General features: G+C 17.4%; 7 protein-coding genes across 7 annotated transcripts; 4 read left to right on the top strand and 3 right to left on the bottom strand.

The window, feature by feature from the left end:
- Nucleotides 1-412: 412 nt before the first annotated feature.
- On the top strand, nucleotides 413-2,149 carry PRELSG_1133400 (conserved Plasmodium protein, unknown function; the record flags this gene model as incomplete). Its single annotated transcript, XM_028677616.1, has 2 exons — nucleotides 413-2,013; nucleotides 2,092-2,149. The coding sequence occupies 2 exons, from the start codon at nucleotides 413-415 to the stop codon at nucleotides 2,147-2,149; spliced, it is 1,659 nt and encodes a 552-aa protein (XP_028533987.1).
- A 711-nt stretch (nucleotides 2,150-2,860) lies between these two features.
- On the bottom strand, nucleotides 2,861-4,018 carry PRELSG_1133300 (endonuclease III homologue, putative; the record flags this gene model as incomplete). Its single annotated transcript, XM_028677615.1, has 1 exon — nucleotides 2,861-4,018. The coding sequence occupies one exon, from the start codon at nucleotides 4,016-4,018 to the stop codon at nucleotides 2,861-2,863; it is 1,158 nt and encodes a 385-aa protein (XP_028533986.1).
- Nucleotides 4,019-5,150: 1,132 nt separating this feature from the next.
- PRELSG_1133200 (conserved Plasmodium protein, unknown function) lies at nucleotides 5,151-8,587 on the top strand (the record flags this gene model as incomplete). Its single annotated transcript, XM_028677614.1, has 3 exons — nucleotides 5,151-5,220; nucleotides 5,418-6,397; nucleotides 6,536-8,587. 3 exons carry the CDS (start codon nucleotides 5,151-5,153, stop codon nucleotides 8,585-8,587), a joined length of 3,102 nt encoding a protein of 1,033 aa, XP_028533985.1.
- A 771-nt stretch (nucleotides 8,588-9,358) lies between these two features.
- Nucleotides 9,359-9,772, top strand: PRELSG_1133100 (conserved Plasmodium protein, unknown function; the record flags this gene model as incomplete). Its single annotated transcript, XM_028677613.1, has 1 exon — nucleotides 9,359-9,772. The coding sequence occupies one exon, from the start codon at nucleotides 9,359-9,361 to the stop codon at nucleotides 9,770-9,772; it is 414 nt and encodes a 137-aa protein (XP_028533984.1).
- Nucleotides 9,773-10,110: 338 nt separating this feature from the next.
- ENR (enoyl-acyl carrier reductase, putative) lies at nucleotides 10,111-11,283 on the bottom strand (the record flags this gene model as incomplete). The annotated part of the gene is made up of 1 exon (XM_028677611.1): nucleotides 10,111-11,283. The coding sequence occupies one exon, from the start codon at nucleotides 11,281-11,283 to the stop codon at nucleotides 10,111-10,113; it is 1,173 nt and encodes a 390-aa protein (XP_028533983.1).
- Nucleotides 11,284-12,107: 824 nt separating this feature from the next.
- PRELSG_1132900 (conserved Plasmodium protein, unknown function) lies at nucleotides 12,108-14,111 on the top strand (the record flags this gene model as incomplete). The annotated part of the gene is made up of 8 exons (XM_028677610.1): nucleotides 12,108-12,314; nucleotides 12,436-12,659; nucleotides 12,746-12,776; nucleotides 12,866-13,035; nucleotides 13,142-13,283; nucleotides 13,355-13,437; nucleotides 13,685-13,856; nucleotides 13,926-14,111. 8 exons carry the CDS (start codon nucleotides 12,108-12,110, stop codon nucleotides 14,109-14,111), a joined length of 1,215 nt encoding a protein of 404 aa, XP_028533982.1.
- A 642-nt stretch (nucleotides 14,112-14,753) lies between these two features.
- Nucleotides 14,754-16,709, bottom strand: GWT1 (GPI-anchored wall transfer protein 1, putative; the record flags this gene model as incomplete). The annotated part of the gene is made up of 1 exon (XM_028677609.1): nucleotides 14,754-16,709. One exon carries the CDS (start codon nucleotides 16,707-16,709, stop codon nucleotides 14,754-14,756), a length of 1,956 nt encoding a protein of 651 aa, XP_028533981.1.
- Nucleotides 16,710-16,900: the final 191 nt, after the last annotated feature.

Genomic DNA, 16,900 nt, shown 5'->3' with positions numbered 1-16,900 from the left:
TGTGTATTAACTGCAGACAATAATATTTCATATTTTTTCTAAAGTATAAAGGATATTCTGCATACTTTTTTTTTTAATATAAATTTTGAATTTTTATTATCTTTTTCTTAAGTTATTGTATTTTATATTTTTAATAAGAGTTATAATAGTTCAACCTTTTTAAATAAATGCAATAATTCATTTTTCTTAAGTATTTGACTACACAACTGAGTTTATTTTGAATTTACATTTCTGTTTGAAATTAATATATAATTTGCAGAAAAAAATAAAATAAAAAAAATAGAATAAAATAATATAAAGGTTTCACTTTTTTTTTTTTGTTTTGGTATACATAATTTCCTTTTTTTCCGAATATATTTTATGTTTTAAATTATTTTATATATGTATATACATAATTTTAACACTTGTTAAAATGATAAACAAAGACAACATAAGTAAAATAATAAAAAATAAAAAGCACAGTTTAGAAGATGAATGTATATTAGACAACCAAGTGCATACATTGACTACTAATAATATACCAAATGCTAATAATAATTGCTTTAATGAGAACAAAAAGAAAAAAATATGCTATTTATCAACTCATAACACTCCATCAGATAATTATAATATTTTTAAAAACAGTGATATTATATGTAATTTATTATCTTTTTTAACTTTCTCCGAAAGATGGAAATTTAAGTTATTAAACAAATCATTTTATAAAGCATTTAATACAAAATATGCATGGGCAAATTTAGATTTTCGGTTTATTGATATAGACCTATTTAATTTTGAGTTTATTAAAAAATATAACAAGCTATTTTTTAATACATTATCTTTATCACTATCAGTTAATGGGAATGAAAGCATAAAAATGACTATCGATTTAATTATAAAGCATTTTAAATATTTAAAAGATTTACGTGTATATTTTAGAAAAAAAAATACTAACTTTATATACGAGGGTGTTCATCCAGTAGTATCCAATATACTAAATTGCAAAATGATAAAAGAAAATAAAAAAGAAATTTATAAAGATAAAAGATTTTTATGCAATAGATTAAATGATAATAATAATAATAATAGTAACCTAATTAAAAATATAAAAGATGAAAATGAAGAATATAATAAAAAAGATAGGGAAAATGATAATAATGACACATATTATAATAGGAGAAATGGAGAAATTAAAAAAAAAAAAAATTACAAATTATATCTCAATGAAAAAGAAGATAAAAAAAATTATGCCTCTTCTAAATGTAAAGGAAAAGAAAACGGGGTCCCTCTTTTAAATAACAATTCTGATAACAACAATGAAGAAGAAAAAGAAATAAAATCATCAAAAAATAATGATAAAAATATTTTTTCCTTAAAAGTGATACAAAGAGAAAATAGTGACGATTATAACATATCATCTTGTGATTTGTTAGATTCTGATTTAGAATTTAATAATTTTTTTTTAGAAAATTATTATTATAAATACATAGACAATAAAAATGAAATAGAAGATAATGTAAAATCAGATGAACTGCTACAAAAATATATAAGGATTATAGAAAGTAGAAAAAAATGGAAAACTAAAAATTTGGAAATACGTAATAATTTTGAAAATTTAGAGAGATTAATAATAGATGTTGAATTGAAGGGAGAAGAACTATTATGCTTTGTTGGAAAATTAAATAATTTAAAAGATATTATTATTAGTAAATTATTATACTCTAATAAATTAAATAGATCACAAAATATTATCATATTTACATGTTTCATTGAAAAAATGAGACAAAATAATGTCAGATTAATACAACTAGGTCTTTATTTTAAACATGAATATAAACCTGTAGATTATTTAAATAATGAAAAATTTCGAAAAATATTAAGTGAAAGAAAAGAATATGTATATAATATTAATAAAGAAGAAGGTGATGAGTTAATACACATTTTACAAAAAAATCATTTAAATTCTTTATATTGCTTATGGAGTAATGATCTTTTTATATCTTTTGAAATGTATGAGCAAATCAAAAATTTTCAGTAAGTACAAACTATAAGTATTTATTTTTTATTTATTTAACCTTTTTTTTTTCTTTTTTTTTCTTTTTTTTTTTGTAGTAACTTAAAAATATGGATACTTCCAGGTTGGCGAGCACTATCCCTTGCAAAACAATAAAATTATAAAATTATTTTATTTTTTTATTTTTAAATATCTCATATTAAATATATATATATATATATCTTATTTTAACATATTATACTTGTAAATAAAATATGTTTATGTCCTATATATGTATTTCCAATTTATAACTACTTTGCATTAAAATTTTGATATTTTGAATTAATTTTTTTAAAACAATATTTATTTTTTTTTTTTTTTTTTATTTTGTTTTTAATGAAAAATATACAAGTTTTACTAAGTTTATAATTTTAAATATAAATGTATTTATTAAAATATATTCTCTTTTTTTTTTTTTTTTTTGTGTTTGGTTTTATCTTTGATAATAATAAAAAAATGCTTAAAGTTGACTTAAAAAAATAAAAAGAATATTTCCACTATTATTTATGTACATATATTCTTATTTTTAATATTAAAAATTAAAGCATTATAAAAGACAATAAAAAAAAATATATATATAAATGTAGCATAAGTTATAGAAATTATTCCATTTAAAATAAATGCACAAATTAAAAGCATAAAACAAATTAAAAAGAAAAAATTATATTTATTAAAAATAACTAAAAATATTGTAAAAAAAAAAAAAATTAAATAGATTAAAAAATTTATAAATAACTTTCAAAAATTAAATACACTAGTTTTAAGAGCTATAAATAAAAAAAAAAATTAGTATGATAATATCACATTTTTTATTTATTTATTTTTATTTTATATTTCTATTTTCTTTTTAATCAAGTTCTCCTTATAATATTGGCAATAATCAGTAAGTGTACATCTTTCACAAATTGGTTTTTTCCCTTTACAAATCACTTGCCCAAAACCAACTAATAAGATATTTATTTCTGACCATATGTCTTTTTCAACATAATTTTTTAATTGTATTTGTGTGTGTAATTCATTTTTTGTTTTAACCCAATTTAATCTATTAGCTATTCTATGAACATGTATATCAACAGCTATTCCTTCATTTTTATTTAAGGCTGTTTGCAAAATAAGTTGTGCAATTTTTTCCCCTATCCCTGGCAATTTTTTTAGTTCTTCATAATTATCAGGAATGTCTGAATTATATTTATTTTTTAAAATATGACAAATATTAATAATTTGTTTTGCTTTTACATTATAAAAACCAATACCATATATTAATTTTTTTAATTTTTCTTCTGACGTATTTAAAATATTTTCTACTGTTAATCCATGACTTTTTAATTTATTCATTACCATTGCAGTTACTTCATCTTTTGTTCTTGATGATAATAAACAAGAAATCAATGTTTGAAAACGATAAACTTTTAAATCATCAGTTTTTTCGCTTAACTTATTACATCCATATTTATCTACAGGTGCAATTATATTTTTTCTCATTTCTTTTATTTTATTATATGTTAATAAAAAATGCTCTTTTTTTAAATTTATATCGGTGTTATTTATATTGTATTCTTTTTTAACATTTTCAATTAACATATTTTTTTCATTGTTAATTTCATTTTTAGAAGTTTTTCTTTTTACATTATATTCCTTTTTCACTCTAATTTTACTCAGAGATTTTTTTGGTCGTACTTGTTCAGAATGTTTTAAATTGTTAACTTGAATTAATTCATTATTTTTACTTAATTCTATTTTCTTCATTAAAAAATTATCTTCTTTAGTGTATGATTCCTTTATGTTATTATTAACCTTACAATTATCCATATTATTTTTTTCTATTTGCAATTTTTTAACATTACTAATTGTATTGATTGGAATCTCTTCATATTTTACTTGTATCTTTTTTATTTTATTTTTGGTAAAATACTTTGATGGTTTTTCCATTTTTATAAAATATAAATTTATTAAGAATAGTCTTTTAAAATAACAAAAAAGTTTCATTAAAGATGAAACTATTCTAATTACCAAAAAAAAAAAAAAAAAGGAAAGAAAAGAAAAGAAAAGGAAAGGAAAGGAAAGAAAAGAAAAGAAAAGAAAAGAAAAGAAAAGAAAAGAAAAGAAAAGAAAAGAAAAGAAATAAATAAAATAAAAAAAAAAGAATAAAAATACAAAAAAAATTATTGAAGTAACATTTTGAGAAGTTATTGTTCAAAAATATTTATTATTTCATAGTATACTAAAAGCATAAGAATTACATTTTTAGAAATTATTTAGAAAAGAAATATTCATTATTAATTTCGTAATTTTTTAAGTTGAAATTTTATATTTAAAAATAATATATGTGATAAAAGTGATTATATCTATTATATTTTTTTTTATGGATTCTGTATTATAATGAGAACATAAAATCTTATTTGTGAAAAAAATAAAATGAAAATAAAACTTACATTTAAAATTTATTATATTTTTTTATGTAATAAGCGTCTTTACATATTTGTATTTTTTTTTTTTTATAGATTATATATCACTATAAGATAAGTGTTATTTAAAATAATTTGAAATAATTTTACATTATTTATTAACTTTTATTTTTCTTTTTTAAGTTATTATATACTCAAAATTATTTTTCTAATATATTTTTAGATACTTTTAATAAATTTAACATATAATTTAAGGAAAACCTCAATTTTTTTTTTTTTTCTTTTGTTGTATCATTACATTTTTTAAACAAGTTTAATATATACCAAAAATATTGTCTTCTTAAGACTTTTTTCTTTTTTTTCTTTTCTTTATCTTTTGAGAAGACAATATAAATTGTTTCATTAATTTTCCATTATAAAATTTTGCTTAATTTTCATAATTTTCATTTTGTAACTTGTTTATCTTAATTTTTTTTTACTTTATTTCTTATTTAATTTTTATTTATAGTTTTTTTTTTTTTTTTTTTTTATAATCTTATAAATATATTTTCATGTAAATATATGTTGAGTGTTATTTTTTTAAAAAAAGATAAAATTATAAAAATATGAGAAATTTCAAGAATATTATGAATATTTAAATATAGCATAATTAGTAACCTATTTGTGTTCCTTTTATTTTATTTTTTTTTTTTAAAGATGACTTAATGAAGAAAATGAAAAAAGCAAATTTGTTCAAAGATGAAACAGAAAAAGCTATTGTTCATTTCATTGTGTATTTTATAGGTTATATAAAAATATAAAAATAAGCATTTGTACATTTATTCACATAAAAATATTGAGATTAATCATATTATTGTGTAAAAAAAAAAAAAAAAAAAAAAAAGTAGAAGAGATCTTCAACATTAAAAAAAAAAAAAACTATTGTAAACTTTACAATGCTTATAAAAGTTATTTAAAACATTTCTATTATTTTATTGCAGGTATATTACTAATATTATGTGTATATTATAATTATATAATTTTTAAATATTACTTTTATTCTTTATTCTGGGCATTTATCATTTCTATTCCTTTACATCATGTTAAAGTGAAGTTATCAGAATTTTTAAAGAAAAAGATTATAAAAAAAAAAAAATATATAAAATCTATAAATGCAAAGAATAAGTCAAATGATGAACTAAACAAAAACGTGAATGAAAAAGGAGACAATAACAAATACGATGAAAATGAAAATGAAGATAAACTATTAAAGCTTATTAATGAGAAAAATTTAAGTAAAGAAAATAAAAATTTATTTAAAGATATTAAAAGAAGAGATAAAAATAATATAAACAATGAAAATAATAAAGAAAATTTTTTTCTAAATTATGTGGAGAACATACAAGAAAAAGATGTGTTATTAAAAAATAAAGGAGATAGTATATATAAAAAAAGTTTTTATAAACTAGTGGAAAACATTAGAAAAGAGTTAGATATATACACGTATATATTTTTTTTAATAATAAAGCCAATATATAAAGAAGAAAAAAAAGACAATAATAATAATAGTTTTAATAATTATGAAAATGGAAATGCAAGCGAAATTTATTTTTTAATTTTGCATAGAATTATATTTTTTTATATTCTAAAAAGCGTATTTTATAAATATAAAGAGTTTTTGTTATCTATTTTTATTTGTGTTTTTTTTGTTTTTGTTTTTTATAAAATTATAAAAATAATATGGTTTCTGTATTTTTATAAAATATTTAGAAAATATTATCAGAAATATTCTTTCTATTTCTCCTTTGATTTTTCTTTTATTTATAAACGTTATATGAATGATATATTAACAATTCTGATCATTATCTTTGCAATTATTATTTTTGCTTCTATTTCAGTTTTCTTTATTTTCAATATATATGGAGAATCCGTGTTTATAATTAATTCAATTAACAATTATCTTTCAGTGAATTTTAAGAATGTTAGATATAAAAAATAAACGAAAAGGAATATTTCCTGAAGAATTTTTATTTATATTTATGTTATTTTGCATATATATATATATTATATCATAAAATTGTTTTTATATATTTATTTATTTTATTTTATTTTTCTATAGGCATCCATTATTAAAAATTTTAAAAAATTTTATAGAAAGAGAGGAAAAGATGACATTGAAAATTTATATGAATTAGTCAATTTAACAAAATTACCTTTTCTAAGTAATAATACAATTTCATCTATTTATGGTCATCTAAAAAGGGCTTTTGATATATACGAAAATATTTATTCATATAATTTTACGAAAAATAAGATTTCTATAAACACTTGTTGTCTGCCATTATTTATTGAAAGGTTTAATATTCTTAAGGAGAATAGTTTAAGCAATATAAAAAGATATATACATTTTTTAAATGAAAGAAAAAACTTCATTTTTCAAAAGTACAATAATTGTGATAATGAAGTATGCTTACATAATGATGAAAGTGACGCACATAACTTTCTTAATGTAAAAAAATTATATCATAATTTTACTAAAGATAAATCTTCTTTAAATAATAAATCAGAAACTATTACAGAAAATTATCATGAAACAAATAATGCTAATAAAAAATTATTTAAAACCAATTTTGATAACCTAGGAGAAAATGATCAAACAGAAAAAGAAAAATATAATTTATATGAAGATTCAAACGATATAGGAGAAAATAACTTATACAATAAGAAAATGAAAAAAAAAGAAAAGAAAGGGATATATAATAATGATTTAAAAAAATTAAATAATTCAGGTAGTGAAGAAAATAATAAATTAATGGTAAAATTATATGATCCTATAAAAGAGAAAAACTTTAAGTTTAAAGAATTTATAAATTATATATATAATGTATTTTTATCATTGAAAAAAATAGAGGATATTGGTAAATTAGCAAAAGTTCTTATATTTAATAATAGTTATGGATTATTAAAAATAATGATTTTTTTTATATTAGTATTCTTTAATTTTTTTATGTTTACATTCGATGCAATAGTTCAAGCATTCATATTTTTTACTGCTTTATATTATCTAATATCATCGAAAAAATCAGTATTAAACTATTTAAAAGATATCCTATTAGTAGTTGATCCATCTAGTATTTTCTTTCATAATATAACAAAAAATTTAAAAGCTATCATTATATGCACATTAAAAAGAATATATTTTTATACATTGTACATATGGTTGATATTTTCATTTTTTCAATTTCCTATAATTTACGTTCCAACTTTATGTTGCATAATTTTGTCATTAATTCCAGTTATATCACCAGAAATTATTATCTTAATTATTATTTTACATTTATGGATTATAAAAAAACAAAAAATTGTATCATTAATATTATTTATAATCAATTTTTTTATATATTGGTATTTTACAACAACTATTTATAAAGAAATTCCACATACACATTCTTGGCTAGTCTCTCTTTCTTTGTTCTTGTCTATCAGCACATTTGGATCGAAAGGTTTGATTTTAGGGCCATTAATTGGATCTATTCCATTAATTTTACACCAGATAGCCATTAATAAAAATAAATCAATTCATTTGAAGAAAAAAAAAAAAAAAAAATTAAACGAAAAAGAAAAAGAAAAAGAAAAAAGAAGAAAGAAAAAAAATAAAAGAAATCAAGAAATTAAAAAGTATTCTCATAAACGTTTACAAAATAAATTTAATAGATATCCTAATATTATTAGATATTCTGAAAAAAAATGTAGAGAATTTAAAAAAGAGAGAAGAGAAAAAATATTTTTGTGGAAAAATAAATTTGTTAATTTATATAAATTAATAGAAATTAATAAAAATAATATGAGTACAAATAAAGAAGAAGATAAAAGAAAAAGTTGTATAAGTTACAGTGACACTACTTTAAAAAAAAGAGTATCGCCTTTTCAGAAACATATTTGTGAAGATCATATGTGCAAAGACGAAAATAAGATAGCTCTTTATATTTATAAAAGAAACAAAGAAAAAAATAAAGAAAAAAAAATTATCCATAATTTAATATCAAAAAAAATTAAAAATAAAAACAAAAAAAAAATGCCTTATAAAAAATCAAAGAGTTTAATATACTTTTATGATCAATTTCAACAAAATTTGAATTATTTTTTTTCATGTATAACAAATAATACTTAATTTTTATTTTCTTTATTTTAAAAAAAATATTAGAAAATACTTTTCAGTAAAAATAATTTAAGAAAATTTTTTTTTTTATATTTAGATTTATTATGTATGTAATGTAACATTTTATTAAATTAAAATAGAAACGAATAATACTCAATATTTTTATTTAATTTGTTAGTATTATTATATGCATATGGTACATTTCAACTATATTTAAAAGTTAACCTTTTTATAAGAAAATGAATTTTTATATGTTATTACTGAAAATATATATAATAGTTATGCAGATAACTTTTTTTTTTTTTTCATATTTTATCTTCTTTCCAAATGAATATATATATGTTGTAGTTATGAACTTATAAAATTTAATTTTTTATATTTATTACATTTTAAGTTATCACTTTCTAATATTTTTTAAAGATAATTATGCATTTAATGAAATTTGTTTTTCTTTTTTAATGTAAAAAAGTGTTTTTCATGAACTTTATTTTTGTTTAAATAAAAAATAAAATTTTCGTTTCTATTATTTATATTTATAAATTTTTTTCGTATTAATATAATTTTTAACATAAAATTTCTTTACATTTAAATAAAAACTTATTTTTTCCTATTATTTTACATTGAATTTATTATTTTTATTTTGGTATATATAATTTTTTTTTTTTTTTTTTGAATTATACTCATTAAACAAAGGTTTCTTCAAATTATTTTAATAATGTAATTTTTTTTTTAATTTGTGAAGAAAAAGTAAACTTAAATTGAAAATTAAAGTACCAAATAAGAATGGACAATTCTCTTTTTACAGTTCCTAGATACATTCCTGAAGTAGATTCAAATATTAATGAATTCAGTAAAATAAAAGAAAGCGAAAATAAAAATGTAATAAATAATAAATTATATAAAAAAGATAATATTAATTATGATAATAAATTAAATAAAGATAAAACAAACGAATCAAAAAATTTAAATTATGACAAATTAGAAATAAATGAAAAAATATGGTTCAATAACTTAATTAAAAAGAAAGATGAAGAATTTGAAATAACAAATGTAGAAGAAAGTGAAAATGATGATGAAATTATAATAAACACTAACAATATTTTTAAGACTATTTATCCTTTTTTTAAAACGGAAGAAGATTCCAATTATTTAAACCAGAAAAAAGAATTAAAGAAAAACATAAAAAATATGTCTTAAAATTATATAATATATATATATATATAATATATATTTTTCTTACAGTAATATGCATAATCATATATATTTTTACAACGATTTTTTTATTGTTCATTATGTATTTACAATTTAAAAAAAAAAAAAAAATGATATTTATGTTGTTAAAAAGCTTTAAAAAGAAGAAATAAACATATTTAAAATTTTTTTAAATGAATAAAACGCTATTTATTAATTTAAAAATATGAACATTGTTTTTGTATATAAAATATATATTTAAGTAAAAAAAAAATACGAATTTATAATTTGCATATAAAGATGCACATATATATATATATATGTTTTTATTAATTTAAAAAATTTTAATTATTTTCATTTTGAAATAAATCATCGGGACCAAACATAATATTTAGACCATTATCAACATATATGGTTTGTCCTGTTATTGCTCTACTTTCTTTTGATAAAAGAAATGAAGCAACTGAACCAACATCAGTAGAATATAACTTTTGTTGCAAAGGTGCATATTTTTCTGAATAATCAATTGCATAATCTATAAATGAATAATTTTCTTTATTATTTTCACCTGAACTGTTTATATTTTTTGGACTCATTTTATTAATAGCGCTAGCTGCTCTTGATTTAAGTGGCCCTGCACTAATAGTATTAACTCTAATTTTATATTTTCTTCCTAAATAATAAGCTAAAAATCTAGTATCTGATTCTAGTGCAGCCTTAGCACTTGACATTCCCCCTCCGTATCCAGGTACCACTTTTTGGCTAGCATAATAAGTTAAAGAAATAATACTTGATTCTGGTTTCATAATTTTACAAAAATATTTACACAAGGATATTAGTGAGTAAGAACTTTTACTTAAAGCATCTAAATATCCTGTTCTAGTTGTATCCAATAATGGCTTTTGCACTTCTTTAGCATTAGCTAATGAATGTACTAGCATATTAATGTTTCCATATTTATTATGAATTAAATTGGAAACTTCTTCTATGCTGTAATTTTTTAAATTATTATATCTTTTGTTATTTTTTGTTTCTTCATCTATATCTTCATAAGTATCAAAAGATGCATCAAATGGTAATATGTCTAAAATTTCCATTTTTTTATCTTTATCAATAATCATATCTTTATCAAATTTTCCGCTTTGGTAGTTTTTCATAAATATGTTATAAACTGGAGGCCAAATTCCAAAAATTAATTTTACGTTTTTTTTACTTAATTCTTTTGCTATTCCCCAACCGTATCCATTTGTATCTCCTATACCAGCAATAAAACAAATGTCATTTTTATTATTTTCTATTGTTTTCTCTTTTTCTACTTCATTTTCAGTATCCTTTGTATTACTCATTCGTAGCATATTTACATTTTCTTTTTTTCTATTATATATTTTATTACTATCGTTCTTTCCATTAATTAAAAAATTTATGTTTAATTTATTATGAACATTATTCTTAATAAAACAATTTATTGCATACATATTCAATATGATGAATGTTATACTATAAAATGCTTTATACATTTTAAAAAAAAATAAATAAATAAAACAATAGAGGTTAAAATATATTAAAGAAAAATGTAACTTTAAAAATTATTTTAATAATACTAATTAACATATATTTTTTTTATTATAAATAACTATTTAATTATGTAGTTTTTTTATTATATGTATGTTTAATTTTTTGTTATTGAAATTATCATTAATTCTTATTTTAAATTATTTTTTTAATAAATAAAAAAATTCATACAAAAAAAATCATAAAATAATGAAAATTTTCCTTTAAATTTATAAATTTCATATAAATTCTATATTATACATATTGCAATTATCAGTGAATACCATATTCTTCCCCTTTATATATCTATATATTTTTTTTCTATTTTTTTTATATTCTTTATTAAAAAATGACATTAAATAAAAAAAAAAAAAATATGAATTAATAATAAAGAAAAAAAAAAAAAAAAATTATTTTAATTATTAGATTTTTGCCATTAAGAACAAAAAAAAAAAATGTAAATAACGAAAGTAAAACATGCACACATATAAAAATAAATGCATATATGTATCATCTCATAATAAAATACAAACAGTTTTTACACAGAAATATTCATGTATATATGCACTTAAATTTATAACTAAATTTAAAAAAAAACAATTCTCCTTAAATTTTATTTTTTTTTTAATTCGTTTACACATTGAAAATAAAAAAAAAATTTATATATTTTTTTTTTAATAATTTTTTTTATTAAATTTTTTTTTTTTAGTCTTAAAATATTTTAAAAAGAAATGAAAATTTTTTACAACTTTTTTTTGTGTCTTTTTTTTAAAATAATATAGGAAAAAATATGGATATTAGAAAAAAAAAAGAAATTATTAATAATAATAAAGGGGATGAATCTAAAAGCAAATTAAGTGATATTTTATTAAAAAAAAATCACATAGAGAATTATATAAATTATTCATTAAAAGAAAATGAGAGAAACTTATATAAACAAAGAAAAAAAAATAACCTAAAAAATAATCAATTAGATAGAGATGCAATAGAAACTCAAGTAAGTTTTCATAATCTCTCATAAAAGCTAATAATCATTTAAATTTTAAAATTATATATATTAGTTTTAATTAATAAGCTTTTTTTATTTTATTTATTTATTTTTTTTTTATTATATGAAGTTAAAAAAATTAATTGAGAATCTGTATAGCTTAAAATTTAAATTAGAAAAAGAAAAAGAAAAAGAAAGGAAAAAAAAAACGTGTACAGTTAGCGATCAAGTTGAAAGTATAGAAAAAAATAAAACAAAAAAAAATAGAAAAAACCTAACTATTTCAAAAAAGGATCATGAAATACAAGAAAGAATCTTTTCTAGTAATAAATTAGTACTTAATAACACTGACAGGTATTAAAATATAGTTAACTAAAATTATATAAAGAAACAGATACAATAAAATAAAATATAAATTATTTTATGTTTAATTTCTTTAGAGACATTTCAATTGTTAAACATGTACCAGAAGTAATAAAAAAAAATTTAAACTATAAAAAAATAAAATACAATAAAAATATATGAATTTATTTTATTTCATTCTTTTAATATTATTATAGTTAATAAAAACAGTAGAAATTTATAAAAACAGATATGTAGAAGAACAAAGAAATAAGAAATATATCATTGAAAAATATGAAAAAATTTTAAGAAATATTAAAAAGCAGCATATTAATGAAATTAGTGAAATAAAAAATAATATAATTCAGGATGTTGATTTTTTAATACAGTAAATATAAAAAGGGGAAAAAAAAAATATATCCTTAAAGAATGATAATACTTACATAATTATAGAAATATAAATTTGAAACTTATTATTTATATTTTTTTTCTAGGAAATACAGAAAAATATCATTAGAATTACTAGAAATTACTAAAAAAAAAGAAAAAGAAAAAAAAGAAGAGCAAACAAAAATTATTGAAATATGTATAAACGCTTGTAAGAAGTTTGAAGAAGATGTAAAAAATAAAGCAAAGGTTAAAAAAGAAAAAGTTTAAAAAAAAAAAAAAAATATATTTATCAAAATTTATGTGTATATTATTTTTAGGTATCAATACAAGAATATAAATCTTACATGTTGAAATTAATAAATAATGATAAAAAAGAAAAGGAAACTTTAGAAAAAAAAATGTAATACTTCAATAATTGTATATATACAAGTTTTTAAAAAAAAAAATTTCTAATAAAACATATAAATTATAAAAAAAAATAGTCTATATTTTTATATAGCATAATAAAAGAAAGAAATAACAATATGAAAATAATATATAGATAATATAAATAGATAAAAAAAATTTATTAAATATATATATATTTCTTTTTTTCTACTTCTTTTAAATGAATTTATAATATTTTATTTTTGTTCGTGTGTTTTTAGTACTGAATTAAAACAAAAGATTGAAGAAGAAAAATATAACACAGAAAGAAAAGTGTTTGATGTTTGTGAAAATAAAATAAAAGAAGAACGTGAATTAAATAAAGAACTTAAAAATAGATTAATTCTAGAAAAAGAAGAGCAAAATGTTCTTGTAAACAATATATATTCAAAGGTAAATTACAAAAAAAAAAAAAATTATTTACGAATTAAACAACTTTATTATCCTTATTTTATAATATAGGTTGATAAACAAATAAAAATTTATGAAGAAAATATTATAGATATATTTCATAATATTTTAATTAAGAATAATATAAATTTGAGTATAAGCGAATTATGCAATTGTATTAAAGATGCAATGGATAACAAATATAAAAATGATAATTTAGATAATTATATTGAAAACCAAGTAATAAATTTTAAATAATTTTTATTTTATTTATATATATAATAGAAAATGCTATTAATATATATATTTATATTAAAGCTGTTATGTATATACTTTTTTTTTCTTTAATCTTATTATTTTTTTAGGATAAGATAGAAGATAAATTAAAAATAAAGTATGGATTTGTTTCTGTATTTGATAAATAAAATTAAAATGATTTACTATATTTAAGTAATATATAAAATATTATATTACAAATTTCTTAAAAAAAAAAATAATAATAAAAAGATGTTTTTATTCCCACTCTTCCTTTGCAAAGTTAAATATTATTATATACAGCTTTTATATTTTTATATGCATGTTTTTATTTGTTGCTAATATTAAAATAATAATATTTTCATAAAAATTTCAAGAATTTTTATTTTATTTGTTAATCACATAAAACTTTTTTTTTTTAAAGAAAAAAAAAAGGTGATTTTTTTTTCTGTCTATTGTTTTTATATATGTTTATTTTAAACTTTTTTACTATGATTAATTACTATTTTTATTTTTACTTTTATTTTGTTATTTTTTATTATTATTATTATTTTTTTTTTTTTTTTTTTTTTTTTTATGTGCTATATCATTTCTATATATGTTTATATAACTAAGAAAAAGTTTTTATTATTTTTGTATATTGATCTATGTTTTTGTTCTCGTTTTTGAATAAAATGGCAAGTAGTAAGTGAAAATCAAAAATAAAAAGGTATATAATATTAAGATTGCAATTGCTAAAATAAGAGGATATAATAAAGATTTAAATAAAATGTTAAAAATACCAACTAATATATTACAAAAAAGAAATGTTTGTAGTGAATTATTATTTAGTTTATCTAAAATATTTATATTTATGTTTTCCATAAGCATTAGTTCTATTGAATAACTCATACCTGCAGCAAATAAAGAAATTGATAAGGTAATAAAAATGTAATTTGCATTACATAAAATTCTAACACTATAAATTCCAAATGAATTAAGAATAAAATGAAAAGAGTAAAATAATAGGGACATTAAGAATAATTTGATATTAAAATAGATATTATAATACTTTTTCTTAAATAAATATATATGATTTAAAAAATTATAAATTATATATAATAAATAATATTGGTGCTCATATTTTGTATTTTCTTTTTTTGTGTTTTTTAAATTTATTTGTTTTTTTTCCTCTTTTCCATATATGTTGTATATTTTTTTGTTTGTGCTTCTAGGAAAAATATCATCATCTATTACATATTGACCAATAGCAAATGAAATCAGAAATAAATTAATAGATCCTATAGTATTAAATAGTCCTTCTTTATTTGATGAAAAAATGTTGGTTCTATTTTGTTGTAACAATAAATAACTACGAATGTTAAAGTAGTGAATAAATATTTCAAAAAGGAAAATAGAGATACAGCTAAATATAAAAACGGTCTTGACTTTTTTTAAAATAACAAAAAAGATGTTAGATATAACAAAAGTACTAAATAACGTTAGGTAAAAGTTCCAGTCTACCCCATATTCGGTTACATTGTGTTTATAATTAAACAGTCTAATAGCTATAAGTCTGGATATACCTAGAACAAATAATATTATATGCTTTAATTCAATTATTTTCTTATGATCTCTTATAGATTCAAACTTCTTTTTTTTAAAAGAGTAAGCACTTGAAATAATGCAATTACCAATACCCACATCCATTAGCGTATTACCATAGTAAGCTGATTTTGTAAAATGCTTTGGGAAAAAAAAAAAATCTACAGCAAATATACATATATTAATAATACATATATTTGTCAACCTAAAATTAGCTTTATATGTATATGAATGATAATTATCATTTTTTGTATTCACCATCTTTCTATTATATATTTCTTCTATTTTTATTTTTTTTTTTTTCAAATAGTACGCGAAAAATAATACATATAAACAAATATGTATTACTAATATTTTCAATGTGCTAATATAAAAATAAAAAAATAAAAAAAATATTATAGGTATAAATATAATAAATAGTGTTATAATTATATCGTATTTCCTTAATAAAGGAAAAGCTATAAATAAACTTTTTTCTAAATATATACATAATGAAAAAAACATTATATATATATAAATATAATAACTATTTAACATTGTTTCTTTACTACTATCTTTAACATTTTTTAATAAGGTATAATCTTTATCATTTAATTTATATATACAACCATTTTTAAATAAGTCTAAATAATTAGCAACATTATTTATTTTATCTATTTGTATTTCTACTTTATTTTTTTCTTTTTCATAAAATAAATGTATCTTGTCTTTATCAGAACGTACTTCTTTTAATTGGTAATCATTATTATTCTTTATTAAGTCATAGTTATTTTCTTGGTTGTTTCTTATTTGTTTCTTATTTTTTAAAATTATATCATAATATACTTTTGAAACTTCATATACATATTCTTCATAATGTAAAGAATATTTTCCATTTTTTATCTTATCACCATATATAAATAAATTTTTATTTTTTATTTTTTTATTTAAATTGTGAATATAACAAGGTGTATCTAAAATATATAACAAATTAATGGGGCAAATAAAAAGGTAAACAAATATATTAATATTAGTCATTTCTATTTTTAATTAAAATTTATAAAAAAAAAAAAATAAAATAAAATAAAAACAAAAATTTAAACAAAAAAAATACTTCATTAAATATATTAATTTTTAACAAATATTTTAAAATAAATAAATAAATAAATAAATACATAGATATCTAGTTAATTATTTATTATGTTTATGTTTATGAATAAAAAAGAATT

The sequence above is a fragment of the Plasmodium relictum genome (assembly GCF_900005765.1).
Source record: "Plasmodium relictum strain SGS1 genome assembly, chromosome: 11".
Lineage (NCBI taxonomy): Eukaryota > Apicomplexa > Aconoidasida > Haemosporida > Plasmodiidae > Plasmodium > Plasmodium relictum.
The sequence above is the reverse complement of the archived record's forward strand: the minus strand, read 5'-3'. Positions and strand labels throughout refer to the sequence as shown.